General features: G+C 54.1%; 1 protein-coding gene across 1 annotated transcript; it reads right to left on the reverse strand.

Moving 5' to 3' along the window:
* Window positions 1-536: 536 nt before the first annotated feature.
* MEX3A (mex-3 RNA binding family member A) lies at window positions 537-13764 on the reverse strand. The gene is made up of 2 exons (XM_049805678.1): window positions 13296-13764; window positions 537-1642 (listed from the first exon to the last, which is right to left on the reverse strand). The coding sequence occupies exons 1-2, from the start codon at window positions 13762-13764 to the stop codon at window positions 537-539; spliced, it is 1575 nt and encodes a 524-aa protein (XP_049661635.1).
* Between the last annotated feature and the right edge of the window lie 585 nt (window positions 13765-14349).

Below are 14349 nucleotides of genomic sequence, written 5' to 3' on the forward strand. Positions count from 1 at the left end.
CATCCCTGGGGGGGAGGAGAGTAGGGGCTTCAGACCAAGATGAAGATTGAACGTAGCTGGAGAAGAAAGGCTGGCAGGGCCCTCCCCACGTCCCTGCTCCCATCCCCGTCTGATCAAGATGGCCTGGCTTGGTCAATGCAGAGAAGTCCCAATCTCACCACCAAAAAAAACTGAACTAAACCGCTTTGCTTGCGAGATCCGAGTGTGCGTTCAGAGTACTTGTTTTAAAAAAGACATTGCAGGCTGGAGCATCGTTCGCCCTTCAAAATTTCTGGCTTTGCTATTCATTTTAATTTTATTATTCACTTTTTTTTAAAAAATAACATACATTGCTTGTAAAATAATTTCTTTTTTTCTTCTTCTTCTTCTTTAAATTAATTTATTCTTTCATTCATTTGTTTGTTCTTCAGATGTCATTATTATTATTATTATTATCATTATTATTATTATTATTATCATCATCATTTTTCTTTCCTGGACCCCCCCACGCTCCCTTCCTACCCCCACCCCCCACCCCAATGCCCTGCTCTGTCTCTTTAGGAAAATATTCTAATGGCCTGAGTGGCTGCAGCGTGGCAAACCGGGCACTCTGGATCAGTCCTCTCACAGATCCTCACGGCACACTCCATGCAGAAGAGGTTGTGGCCGCACGGCACCAGAGCTGCCGTAACTTCGCTTTCGAAACACACCATGCACTCGCGGCTGCTGGAGACAGACGTCCGGGCAGCAGTAGTTGTCCCCAGCTTGGAGAACCCTTGGAGTGGTTCCCCCTGTGACCGCCTGGGGAGACCAGAGAGATTGGGCTCTTGGATAGAGGAGGACGGGGAGCGATGTGAATTTGGGTGGATGGCACCAGTACTGCTGGACCGCTGCTGCTTTGAGAAGAGCACTGAGACAGGGTTGGTGTTCTCCTGCCCAGCCCACATTGGGGCACCCGACTCCGGCACCCCGTAATACAGATCTTGCTTGTTCACGCCATAGTTGGGGAAGAGGTAACCATAATTGAAGTCGTTTTGGTCATTCAGCCGGGGGGTCTCATAGACGGGGTCAACGGAGCAGTCGCCAATGCACCCCAGGCTGTTCTGCCGGAAGGTGGAGAGGGGCTTGCAGCCCGGCGCTGGCGTATGCACCCGCCAGGCCTCCGAGTAGCGGTTCTCCATGCCGGAGTCGGGGCTGCTGGAGAGGAAGTCGTTCTCATTGTTGTACTCCAGGATCTTCCCCGTCCTCACTGCGATGTGGGTCTCAATCTCCTCCCGGGCACGCTCAACATTGCCCGGTGCACCGGTGATTTCAAAGACGGGGTCCCGGTCCCGGCTGGGTGTGATAATGTAGGTGTTGGTCTGCTGCTGGATCCGCTTGATGGTGGCTCCTTTGGGGCCCACCACCAAGCCCACCACACGGTAGGGCACACGCACCCGGATGGTGACTTGCCCCGGCAAGGTGGGAGCACTGCCAAAAGTGGTGCCAGCCTTGTTGCGGGAGGCCCTGATCATGGAGAAGTGCTCGGCAGCAGAGATGATCTCCCGCCGGGCCATGGCCACGTCCTCCCGCCGTCCCGTCACCATGAAGACTGGCTCCTCACCCCGCACTGGAGTCTTGATGTAGGTGTTGGTCTTTGCCCGCAGGGCTTTGATCTTGCAGCCTTGGGGAAGAGAGAGAAAAGAAGGCAGGAAGGTTAGAGAGGCTGTCCCACCACACTCCCCTCTCCTCAGGAAACCAGGCTGAGCTGCTATGTTTTCAGCAGGCCCTGTACCTGCAGCAGTCACTGCCTGGGGACCTAAAATGAGGGAAAGGCCCTTTCCTCACTAACCCTGACAGGAGAAATGCCAGAGGAAGGCTTCCCCACACCATCCCCAGAGAGCTCATCCCTCAGGAGCTCCCAGCTCCCCCATCCTCAGGCGGGTGTTGCCATTTTGTGTGTAGCGCTGCCAACACACAATCCCCCTCAGCCACCTCCCCTCAGAAATCAGCCACTCCTCAGCAATCACCCCTCAGAGATCTCCCTTTCACACACCCCCAAGGCACCAGGGAGCTGGGGATGGGGGGGGATTCAAGCCCTCCCCAAGGGCCAGTGGTCCCTGTGAGGAAGCCTGTTCCTACTGAGGCCCAGGGCCCACCATGTTGCCCCTCAGACAAGATGGCCACCCTGGCTCCCCTCTCGTCAGAGTGGCTCTCAGGACAGGAAAGATTTGGCTGACACACAGGGCTGCAGGAGAGGCTGGAGATGACAGGAGAAAGCAGGGGGATGCTGAGTCCATGGCCAGGCATGGCCAATGTGGAACCCCTTGGCCACTCCATGCCAGGTCACAGGAAGCACGACGGGAGAGCCGTCTGCCATAACTCAAGATTGCAGAGCCCTCCATGGGGACTTTTTGTCCTACTGTGGAGCTTTTGGGGTGAATCCGGTGTGACCTGGGTCACTTTTGGAAGGCCAAGTTTGAGGCGGGGGTGTAGCAGAGATGCAGCAATTTGGGCTCCCCACCTCAGATACAGTGGGACCCCAATCGTCACCATTGCTAGAAGGCCAGGGGGTAGCAGGATGCCAGTATTTGCTTTAGGGTCAAAACAGCCAGAAATGGGGCAGGGCTGCCTTCCCATGTCCACTTAGAGCCCCACCACAGGCTGTGCACAGACCCTTGCTCCTGGCGCTCACCAGAAGCTGCAGTGAAGGCACGGCGCTGGCTGCCCAGGGAGGGGAGGCCATCCAGCCAAGGGCTGTGTTTTGCCCTTGACTCTCCATCTGCTGTATCAAACACTGATGGCTGCAGGCCTCCCCAGCACAGTGGTCCGGACACTTGGACCCTTTCCTGAGGTCACTTGCCATGCCAGTGCTTTTGTATATCAGTATCCACCTTCCTGGAGCCCACCATGCCTATTCCCCTTGCTCCCTAGAGCTCAGAAAACATCCTTCTGCTTTTCCAAAAAAGGCAAGAGACTTTTTAGTGTGTTTTGGCTTCCAAATCGTTTTTTAGAGGGGTTTAGAGCCAGCTGTGTGACTCCAGGTTCCTACATGACACTAGGATGCCATCAAGCAACCAAGTATTTTTACAGATGTGGCACAGTTTTCTAAACTACTTCTGGAAACCCTCCCTGCTGCCATCCCTCTGACCCCTCTCTCCAAAAGCCTTACTCTGTGCCCAAAGGCATTTTCAAAGCCTGGCACCAAGTTCCCATGCAGACTGGGGCTTCCTCTGCAGGGAGGTTTGCTCTAAGCTCGGGTCTCTAAGAAAAATTAAAAAATGCAATTCGCCAGGGCACCGCATTTCTACAAGTACAGATGGAGTAAGGTAAGCATTTTGCCCTGGTTTCCCAAGGATTTAGGTGTCCGACTCAGGGCTCATGGAACAAGAGGATCAGGATACGACACTGAAACTTCTGTGAGATCCCCCACCTCCTCTGCACCCCATCTTCTCTCCCCAAAAGGAGCCCATCTCTTGTCCTCTCCTCTGACCATCCGACACCAGCAAGTTTTCCTCAACATACTACACTGACATCGTACTTTAATACAAGACGACCCGCACACGATGCTTCTGCTACCAAGAAATTAAGATTCCTCAGCTCTTTGGCTGGAACATTATTATTTATACAGATCTTAATAAATAACAACATCTCTCCCAGCTGGGAGTTCAGGGCTGCCACTCACTTAGTGCTGCCACTTATCTGCAGCTCATCTCACGAGACACAGACTTGTGACATCTGGGTATTTACAGGAACGTAACGATCCCACCACCACGTATCATAAGCACGAATCGAACCCCACACCTTTAGTGGTAAAAACAGAGCCTCATGCCACTACAGCTGACAAGAATAATTCCCCGCACTCACAGCAGTGGCAGGCACCACACACGGTACAACCAATAGTTTCAGCTGCACAAAGCACGCTCAGCCTGACAGGTCACACTCGCATCTCGCAACATCGCATGGGCACTGGGGTGCAGCCTCGTCAAACTGCAGGAGACTGCGTGAACACGAAACCTCCCAGCACAGCTTCGAAACCCCACCGCCTGTCAGAGGGTCTTGGCATTGGTGTAGGACACGTGTCGGTAAATCCTGACTTCACTGTCGACTCCCAATGCGACTTTTAACTCCTCAGAGCTACTTCAGCTCTTTTGAGCCTCAGTCCCCCATTTGTGGAATGGGAAGAATGGCTGTCTCTTGCTCTGCGTTACTGCAAAACTTCTTTTAATACTTGGCATTGCGATGCTGCTGCATTAAACCCATTCCTAAGCCACTAATTTCACATTCCTGGGGAATGGAAATGCTAGATCTGACCCAGAGAAGGAGCTGGGCAAATCCCCAAAATCCAAACCAAATCCACCCCCTGCCAAGTCCAATGTAGCTCACATGTTACTCCCCACTGAGTGTGCACCCTGAAGTATATTGCAATGCTTTGTTTAGTACAGTTTCTAAACAGTTGATGTGGACCGATGGTCATCTACGGTGTGGTGTTACTGGTATTTAGGAAACCCAAAGAGCAAGACTTTACAGTGCTAGGCACAACACAACTGTAGAATAAAACCATGCAGACAAAATCACAGAATAAAGGTTCATCCCAAGGAGCCCGTGGAGGGTAGGATAAAACCATAAGAGGTCACCTATGCCCTCCCGCAGTCCCAGGGCAGGGTCAGCTCTCTCTGACCCATCTCTGGCAGACATTTCCCTGCCCCGCTCCTATGCTGCTCGCTCCAAAGATGGAGATTCCATCTTAGGAAGATTAACCGAGATGCCACCATTTCCCCAGGGATATCACCGGAGCATTGCATGGAAAGAAAGGGGGTGTTAGTGGCAAGCATCCACGCTGAAAATGACTCCTGTGCATCACCCCAGACCAAAGTAGCATTTGCTGAATTCCTCAGTGACCCACGTACTGCCTCCCAGGACGCAAGGCTTGCTCTCGTTTGCAAAAGGACCTCAGGTGGGCGTTTGTCAGGGCTGGGCTTGGGTTTGGCGTTTTTCTAAGCTACGGGACAATGACTGCATGTGGGGGGAGAGAGATCTGAGCCCAGCACAACAGGAAACAATCAAGGAGGCGACACGGAGGGTCAGGCAAGCAGAGCAGTGACAAAGGACAGGGGCTCCATGCTGGGGACAGATGGAAGGAAACGGTGGCAAGGAATACACATGAATGAGGGCAAACGTAAGCGAGTTATACGAGCTGGAGAGGGTGGGAGGGAGTTAGAGATGGAGGAAAGGTGATGGAAATTGAGGGAGAGGCACGTTGTGATCCCTCCGAGGCAGGAGGAGAATTAGGGGTGTGGAGGCAAAGGAGAGACACCCCAAAATGGCAAAAGGGAGACAGGCAAGGAGAGGGCATGGTGAGAGGGGGAGGGAGGATCTAGAAACGGACAAAAGGACGCATGGTGCAGTCGATGGTGTGAGAAGCAGGGGGAGGAGGAGGGAGGGTCTCCGTGCAGGCCTGCAGACAGGAAAGCCAGCTTTGCAGAGACAGACAGATGGGGGATCCTGTGCTTAAAAACTGGAGAAAATAACCCCACAGGAAATTAGACCAACTCCATGAAGACCAGCAGCCCAGCAGGTTCAGTGGCCCAGATCTCTAGCAGCTCTAAATTGGTGCAGACAACAGGCCAAGCCATCAGCAGCATAAATCCAGATAACTCCACCAACTTCCAAGAGAGCTGCACTGATTTACATCAGCTAAAATCAGGCTGGACTTAAATCTGACTTACCCACTCAGTGCCAAGGCTCTCAGTCCATCTCAACCCCAACCCTGACCTTGCTTCCCACAACTAAATAGGGGCTGAGCCTTCTTTGACATCGCTCCATTTCTGACAGGAGCACAGCCAGATCAGGATGTGGCCCTTTATACCCTGGCCGGATGAGTAGCACAGTCCTATGTGCTTTTTTCAAGTGAAATTTGTCCTGTATGTTTTTTTGTTTTTTTTTAATGAAAGGCTTTATTCATGTGTAACTGAAATTTGAAAACAACATGCAACAAACCACTTTACTCGGTGGATTATTAAAAGGGGAGAGAACTGCTTAGTAGGTGGTGTTAAAAATGTAAAACTAAGAGGAGAAAAGAACCTCTAGAAACTATAATAATATATAACTTTGCTGTAGTGTTCTACTCTTTAAGGCAGTGTGCAGACATCAGCTAATTGATCCCTGGCAGACTCCTGCCAGTTAGATTTTTATATTAGAGAGAGAATTAAGCCCTTGTTGTGTTTCCACTACCTAGCTTCTATTATTCTGTTTTTTTGCCAATAACACAGATCCCAAAGCATTTTGCAAAGGAGGCTTGCGTGATTATTTCCTCCCCCCACCCCTTTTCCTTTTTAACTTCAGTTAACTGATTGCCAATTGACTCAAAGTAAATGTGTTTGCAAATTAGCCTAGTAAGCCACAAATGTTAACATAGAGGAACAAACCCTTGAGGACTGTCAAGCCTCTGGCACCCAGACCAGTTATCTAACTGGAATTAATCTGCAGAGCAGCTAGCTCTGGCTAAAAACAAATAAATAAATCGAGTCTAGACATTGCCAAATTGGGTGGGGGGAGAATCAGGGGAAGATGTGGATGCACAGCCACATTCTCTTCTCTGCTTACCCTTGCATTGGGAGTAAACAATTACATCAAAACTAACAGAGAAGGCTTCAAGAGCTTGGTCCACCTGTCCAGCTAAGGCAGTTGCTCACGAGGGCAACAAGGGTGTAGGATGCATCCGATCTGACTGCCGTTTACTTTGCAAGAACCCATCCCAAATCTTTTCTCAGAGTGGCATAAACCCAGTGTGCTTCCACGGGACCTCACTGTGGTTTGCACTGAGGCTCCCGTGCACTCCTCTGGCTGCAGGAAAAGGCCGGAGCAGTGCCCAGGATGGATGTGCACTGCATGTGCCTGCTGCACCATGTACTGTGTAAATGCCAGCAGAAGGACAGTGCAATGGAAAATGCAGCCATGCCTATGGAGTAGTCCCATCGGATATTTTACTTTGGTGTAAATTCAGAGTTAAACCCGCTGCTGAGACAACCTTCTCCTCACTGCTGCTAGAAGGCCAGATCCTGCACAGGTATGTACTGCTACTGATGCAGTCTGGAGGGTCTTATCTGGCACAAACTGGCGTGCCTCCAGCATGTGCCAATTTACGCCCAGAAGCGTGGGCTTCACCTGAAAGCGTCAGAGGTGCTGTACCACCTTACAGCAAACAGCTAAGGATCCAGCCCTGAGGTGTTTTTTTTTTTATTTGGTTGGGTTTTTTGTGATTAAAAAAAAAAAACAACACAAAAAACCCACACCACACAAATCACCCCAGGTCCTTATATTTCTTGTTTTCATCAGATACAAAATTATTTCTACAGACAAAAGATTTTTAGCCCTCTTCTCATTTATACTAAGGCACCTTTACACTGCACTGGTATAAATTACACCTGTAAATACCCCACTTCGGACATTTTGACATTGCCGCTGTGGTATAACAGAGTCTAAGGGCAAATTAGGACTCAGTCTTTTTTTCTGTTATAGTAATAAAATTAAAGAGGACCATAAAATAAACAACCCTCAAATATCTCTGGTAAGGTGGGGCATTCTTTTCCCATTTAAGATGAAAGCCATGTTAAAAGACAAGCACACAAAGAACATCACAAATAAACCCTCTTGAATATCTGTGGGGTAAGATTTTGCTGCATTGAAAATCTGATGAAAGTGGTGTCAAAAAACACAAATGCACACAAAAGGACCACAAACAAACAACTAAATCTCTTTGCATTGAGGTTTTATTGTACTGATGATGCAAGTTGTGTTTACAAGAAGGGGGAAAAAAAAAGCCCAACACACCACCACGCCACAAAAATAAGCAACCACCTCATTTCAGTGCAGCAATTTTAAGCTTTTTCACGTAGTGATGAAAGTTGTTTATTAAAAGGAGGGGAGGGCAAAAAAAATAAAAAACAAAAAAAGAAAAAGCAACGCGACCCAAAAGCAACAACCCAGATGCCACAGACAATCGCCGCCTTGTTGTGCGGCGGAGGAAAGTTGGAAACTGGGGCTGGAAGCCCCTGGCCCCAAGCAGCCGTTCTCCGCCAGCAATGCATCACATCGGGGTGGGTGTGACCGCGGCCCCCTGCATGGCACAATCCTGCCGCGGCCTCACGGCACACGCTCAGAGCCGGACGGTGTGCGGGGGGAAAGCGGGGCAAGGCGAGCTGGCGACGGGGGGGATGCAGGAGGAGGGGGCTGCCAGACAAAGGCAGGAACAGGGGGCGGGGGCCCCCACCCAACGCCAGCACGCTTTCCCACTGCCCTAGATTCCGGCCGGCTGCGCTGCGGCGCGGTTCACTCGGTCAGCGCGGCATCCAGCAGCCGGATCCGATGAGCGGAGCGTGCGTGTCTCCCTAGAAAATTCCCTTTGTCTCTCTCCCAGACCCATTTTCTCCTCCCACCTCTAGTTCAAACCGCACAAAGTCAATCCCATTCTGCACTTTTCCCTGGTGTAAATTCAGATGGATTCTCATTAACACTTTATAACAATCTGACACCGACTGCAATTCCTCTCTCCCTTTAAGGCCCACCTCAAGCTGCTAGAGCAGCGTAAGGAGGTTGGTTTTTCAGGCCCCACCAGACCGGGTGGCTTCAGCTCCAAGATTTACGCGAAGCAAGCAGACAACAGGATCTGACCCCCTTGCTGCTTCTCGCTCGGATGCTGTACATCCACCTCCACATGGTGGGTGGGGGAGCTGCAATCATCAGACTTCCTCAATGAAAAAGGCTTCCTTGGACTATTTTTAAATGCTGAAAGCGTTAGAGCATGTTTGGAGCTACACAAAGGGCCCAATCACCTGGGGTTAGCGGGGCCTCTTGTTATTTGACTTCACCTTGCCAAGAAAGAGCAATTTATGTTAAGCTCCTCTCTCACATAATCTCATTCCTGTTGACAACAGGCTAGTTAGAGCAGGCTGGGAGATGCTTCATCAAAGGGTGTCTCTGGGTACAGGTGACAATGGATGCTACTATTGATGATGAGAGCAAAAATACTCTTACAGGGAAGGTACCTGCTGGGAGCGGGCAGCTTGCACTGTTGTGCTCTGCGCAGCAGGAAGCCAAACTAACCCACTACCTTCTCCCTGTGCCCGCACACACCAGGCACACAAAGAACCATAACCATGTCTCCCTAACTACCGATCTAGCTTTAAATGTGCCCCGCTTAAGAGTCCAGCAGCTTCTTCCCTAGCTCCACCGACAGCAGCCCAGATTGTCAGTGGGAGCAGATTTAACACTGGCAGAAAAGTCAGATACACATCTTCATCAGTTTGATCTACACCTGCCTCGGGTGACTTCTAGGGAAGAATCTGGACATCTCGGTGGCTGAGGATTTCTGCCCCCTTCTACGTTCACAGTCTGAACGGCCAAAGCGTGACACCTTTAGACACTCTCCAGTCTTCCCACCATCTCTCCCATCTCAACCCACACCCTTGGGTCGCAAGAACCTTCTCCTTTGCAGCTCCCTCAGAGCCCCACCATTTCCTCAAAAATCACCCGCAAATCACTTCAGTGCTTTGTCTTTACACCCTGGCAAATTTATTTGCGTATCTCTGAGAACACATGCAGTCCTAGAAAGGGTGTTGTAGGGAAGATGACCACACCAGGAGTTGGCAGGCAAAATACAAGAGCCACTAAGCACCCCAATGCACCACGCTGGCCCAGACCAGCTCCAGAACGGCACATGCCAGGAGGTTTAGCCACCCAAGCATAGCACAACTGGAGTTCACACACTTGCCACGCACCCAGGATAGGGGGGGGGGACGATCCACAGCAGCTGCGACACAGGCAGAAACATCCCTGCTCCTCACCCTAGCAGCAACAGGAGGGCATGCGTGGAGGTCATGGCTCCACTTCCAGCCAGGGAAGGGAAGTCATTGCCAACCATGGCCAGGGGCAGAGTGGAAGAGGTCATAAACGTCAGTCAAAGGGATTGTTATGACTTCATCCCCTTATCCTTCCTTTTCCAGTTTCCTCTCCTTCAATTTGCAAAGCAGTCCCACACATCCCACCAGCCACCCAGCTCTCCATCGCAGACCCTGGGGCATCACGGTGGAGGAGCAGCTCTCAGCATCTGTCCAGCCAATTCCCGCAAAGTCACCCTTTCAGCACTCCCCGACCTTGTCCCAGTGAGTCCCCCATCCCACCCGGCTAGCGGTCACGCCGCTGAAGAAGCGCTGCTCAAATTCAGCGCACAAACCGGCACCACTGCAAACTCGAGCGAGGTTTCCAGCACGCGATTGGCTCCGCGAGGGCACGTTAACAGTTCCCGGGGAAAGCAGGGAGCTGCCAAGCACAGGTTTAGGTCCTGCAGCATCTCTCATTCAAAGTGGCACCACCCCCTCTGCCACAATTAAACCTCTTTGCAAATCACACTTACAAACATTCCAATAAAAATATATGGGACTTGAGCCTTATTTGTACTCAAGCGCCTTTACACTCTTCCGGCAAAGTGAAGGGCAGTCTTACGGCAGGTGGAAATCCCATTGCCAGATGCATGTAGAAGGGCCTCCGTGCCCAGATCCAGGCCTCTTACATACATGTGTCAGTAAGGTACACTTTCAAAGATGGTAGGTACTATTTTAAAATAATATGAAGGAACAGTGTGGTTCATCAGATCAGAAAATATGAAGTTAAAGAAAAAGCTCAACCCTGTTACCAATTAAAGCCCTGAAATAATTTTTATTTCACTATTACTTTTTTTCTCCCCTCTCTTTTCCAGGATGTTCATCACCCTGCTCACAAGTACCCATAAAACACTAATTTCCTTAGAAAACCATCAGCCCCATGAGTAGTATTACCAAGGGGGTGACAATCTGCAGATTCTGGGTTCCCCCCAGGATTCTTAGTCAGGCATCCATGTGAGCACAGGATTCGGCCCCCCAGGGTACCCTGCACCCAGCTCCATCTGAGGGCAGACCCTTGTAATCTGGCCTTCCACACAAAAACAAGACCCAGGAGACATTCCTATAGGCCTTTAAAAATAAGTGTGGGCCACAATCTCTGCTGGAGTAAAGAGCTGTGGCTGCAGGGATTCTGCTGAAGCAATCGTGGTTTCTACCAGCACAGGATCTGGTCCACCCGCCTCTATAAAGGGGCACAGCTTACACTGTCTGACCCACTAACTGATGGAGCGCTGCCGAGTCCACCTCGCTGGGGCTCTGGCCCACTGACTTTTTTTCCCAGATGTGGGAAAGCCTTCACACACACGCTAAAAATGGTGGAAAAAATCCAGGTCTCCACGTTCCTCTCCATCACTCTGGCCACAACGGACATGCTGCTGCGTACTGAACACATCGAAACACACCCCCTTCTCAAGAGTTTGGGGCAGCAGCGAGATCCAGAAGGAAAATAGCCTGGGCACCTCCTGCATCGTCTAACGTTTCCCCTCGATTCCGCCTGCTGAATCCTCTCTCTTTTCTAACTTTATTAAACAAAGGGGGCCTGATTCTCCACCGCCTTGCACCCACCAGCGCAGAGTTGGTGCAAAGCCCCGCTGTTTCTGGCCGTGCTCGGCTCACAGCGGTGGAAAAGCATCATGGGGAGGATCAGGCCCAGGCAGGATCTTCTCAGCCATACCTTCACCCCCCTCTTCAGCCTCTGTCTCCCCAGCTCCCCGGCACGGGGGCCACGATCCCAGCGTGGCAGAGGAGAAGCTGGAGCAAGAGCCGTTCCCTCCACTGCAGACACCCCGACTTTCAGCGGAGGACAGCATTCCCCCCTCCCGCACTCCTGCCTACTCTCCATCCCAGCATGGGGACCGGCCTCTGGCTTCGCTGGTGGGAGATTGCTGAAGCCACCAGAGGCCCCATTGTTCCCGTAACATGCTCCAGCGTAACGATGCACAGCCATTAGCCATTTGTATCCCTCTCCCTGTGGCTTCCCCTTGCCCACCTCAGCCTCTGTACATCGCCTTCTGGGAGCACTGGCCCCGAGGAGCCACCCCCCATGTCAAACTGCAAACCCCCTGCTCAGGCAATTTCAATTCCCAACCCAAGAGGAAGCATCTGGATTTGGAGCCGCAGTCTCTGCCCATCACACTTCCAGAGCGTCAAGTTACTTGCTTAGAGAAAGAAAAAAAAAAAATTCCCACTTAGCCACACTATTATTATTTTTTTTTTTTCCTTTGTAAGCGACACAAAACTTCTCTCGCCAGCCCCATGTTTTAACCCAGCGCTGGCTCCCGCAATGCCAACGGGCGGCTCGGTGGAGCTGCCCTCCCCGCAGCGCACCTCGCCCCCACACGCACACTCGGGAGCCCGGAGTGGTGGGGGTGGGCGAGGGGTGACTTAAGAGTGGGTGTGGTGTATATATATATATATATAATTTATTTTTTTTTTAAAGCCCTCCTCCATTCCACCTCGCTCCGAACAGAGCCGTAAGGAGAACAAAAGCATCACTGTCGCGGAGCATGGTCAGCGGCAGAGCCGGACGGCGGAGGCGTGCGTGGGGCCCACGCGGGACGGCCGGGTGCCCGTTCCGGGGTCCCTGCCAGTCACATGGTTGCAGAAGGAGTTCAACTTCCATTAATCGGTTCTTTGGACCCGTACTAGGCCTGCGGCTCGCCTGCCCGGCCCCGGCGAGCTCCGGCACAACCACACCCCCCTCGCTCCGCCGAACCCAACAAAGGGGATTTTTTCCCCCCACCGCGCCGAGCCCGGCCGGGGTGCGGGGAGCCGGGGCCGGGCTCAGCCGGACCACCAGCCCCGACTCCCTTCTTTCCACCCCCACCCCCCCGCTTTATTTTTTTTCCCCCTATTATTTATTTATTTATTTTTAAAAAGGAGGAGGGCGGAGAGCGCGGTTCAGGAACGGCTCTTTCGCAGAACCGGAGGAGCGACGGGCTCGGGGCTCCGGTGCAGACAGCCCACGCAGGCATTCCTATACATTTACCACCCTCCCAAAAGAGCCCCCCCGCCCCCCCCCCCCTCCCGCCACAAGAGCAGGGACCCGTCCGCAGCCCCGGGAGTCCCACTCCGCCCGGAGAGGAGGAGGAGGTGGGGGGAAGGCGGGCTGCCCCCGCCGCTTTGTCCCCGGCGGGGCTGAGCCGGCCGGGGCGCGGGTGCCCGCCCGGCCCCGGCCCCGAACAATGGGAAGGAGGGAGCGGCGAGGGGCGAGCCGCGGGGGAAGTTGGCGGGGCCCCCCGGCGGGGCGGTCCCCAACCCTCCCGGCCGCGGGGATGCCGCGGGCGGCGGGGGAAGTTTCCCGAGGAAGGGGCCCGACCGGGCGGGGGAAGAGGAGGGGAGGGGGACGGGGGACACCGGGAGCGGCGGCCGGGCGGTTACCCGCGCCCCGGCGCTCACCTTGCCGGCCCACGATCTCGGCCACGTGCTCGGAGCTGGGCACCGGGACGCACTCGGTGGTGTTGGAGCTGCTCTTGAGCCGCAGCTCGGCCTCCTTGTACAAGGCGCACAACTTGGGCTCCGCCGCCCCGGCGCTGGGCGCCGACGAGCCCTTCGGGGCCGGCGGCGGCGGCGGCGGCGGTGGCGGCGGCTGCTGCTGCGGCGGCGGCGGCGGCGGCGGGGGCTGCTGCGGCGGCGGCGGCGGCGGGTTATTGTTGTTGTTGTTGCTGTCCTCCACCAGCACCACGGCGGAGGAGGAGGAGGAGGAGGAAGGCTCGCCTAGCCCCAGCAGGCAGAGCTGGTCCAGGGCGAGCTGCAGCGCCCGGTCATCCTCCAGCAGCGCTCTGTCTTTGCCGCTCCCACCGAAACAGCCTAAATCGCCGAAACCCCCGTTCCTTTCCATTATCCCTGGTACTACCAGGCTAGGCATGGCTAACAAAGACTTGAGAGGGGGTTGGGTGGTGGTGGTTGGTTGGGGAGGGGGGGGGGTGTGAGAGCGAGAGGAGGGGAGTGGGGGGGGTGGGGGGGGGGGACACAAAGAGCTCGGGAGGGAGAAGGGAAAAAAAAAAAGGCAGAGGGAGAGAAACAGACAGAGAAAAGGACCCTCCGCCCACCTCCCCTCTGCCTGGCCAAGCCCCTTTCTCTCTGTAACCCGAGCTCCCTCGCCCAGGCACTTCCAGCCCGCCGGGGTCCCCCCGCCGCCGCCTCCGCCCCCGGCTCCCAGCCGCCGGCGGGGTGTGCGGAGGGCCGGCGGGGCGCGGGGCGGCGCGGAGCCCCGCGGGGGGAAAACTCTTTTGTTTGAAGGCGGCTGGGCGCAGCGGGAGGCTGCCCCGGCCCGCGGCCTGCTGGGGGATGTAGTCCCCGGCCGCCGCGCACACCCCCTCCGGCGCGCCGGCGGCGGGCGGCGGGGGGGACGGCGGGTGGAGGGGGCTGCGGGGGGGACCCGCCGTGTCGTGGGGGGAGGGGGCTGTGGGGGCACCCCCCCATACAATGGGGGGAGGGGGCTGCGGGGGGG

The sequence above is a fragment of the Accipiter gentilis genome, chromosome 7, assembly GCF_929443795.1.
Source record: "Accipiter gentilis chromosome 7, bAccGen1.1, whole genome shotgun sequence".
Taxonomy (NCBI): Eukaryota; Metazoa; Chordata; class Aves; order Accipitriformes; family Accipitridae; genus Astur; species Astur gentilis.

Bases quoted from the DNA above. Each gene is read 5' to 3' on its own strand.
- MEX3A (XM_049805678.1), bottom strand. From the start codon at position 13,764: ATGCCTAGCCTGGTAGTACCAGGGATAATGGAAAGGAACGGGGGTTTC. The intron at 1,643-13,295 runs GTGAGCGCCGGG...CTCTTCCCCAAG, and splicing joins CGAGATCGTGGGCCGGCAAG to GCTGCAAGATCAAAGCCCTG.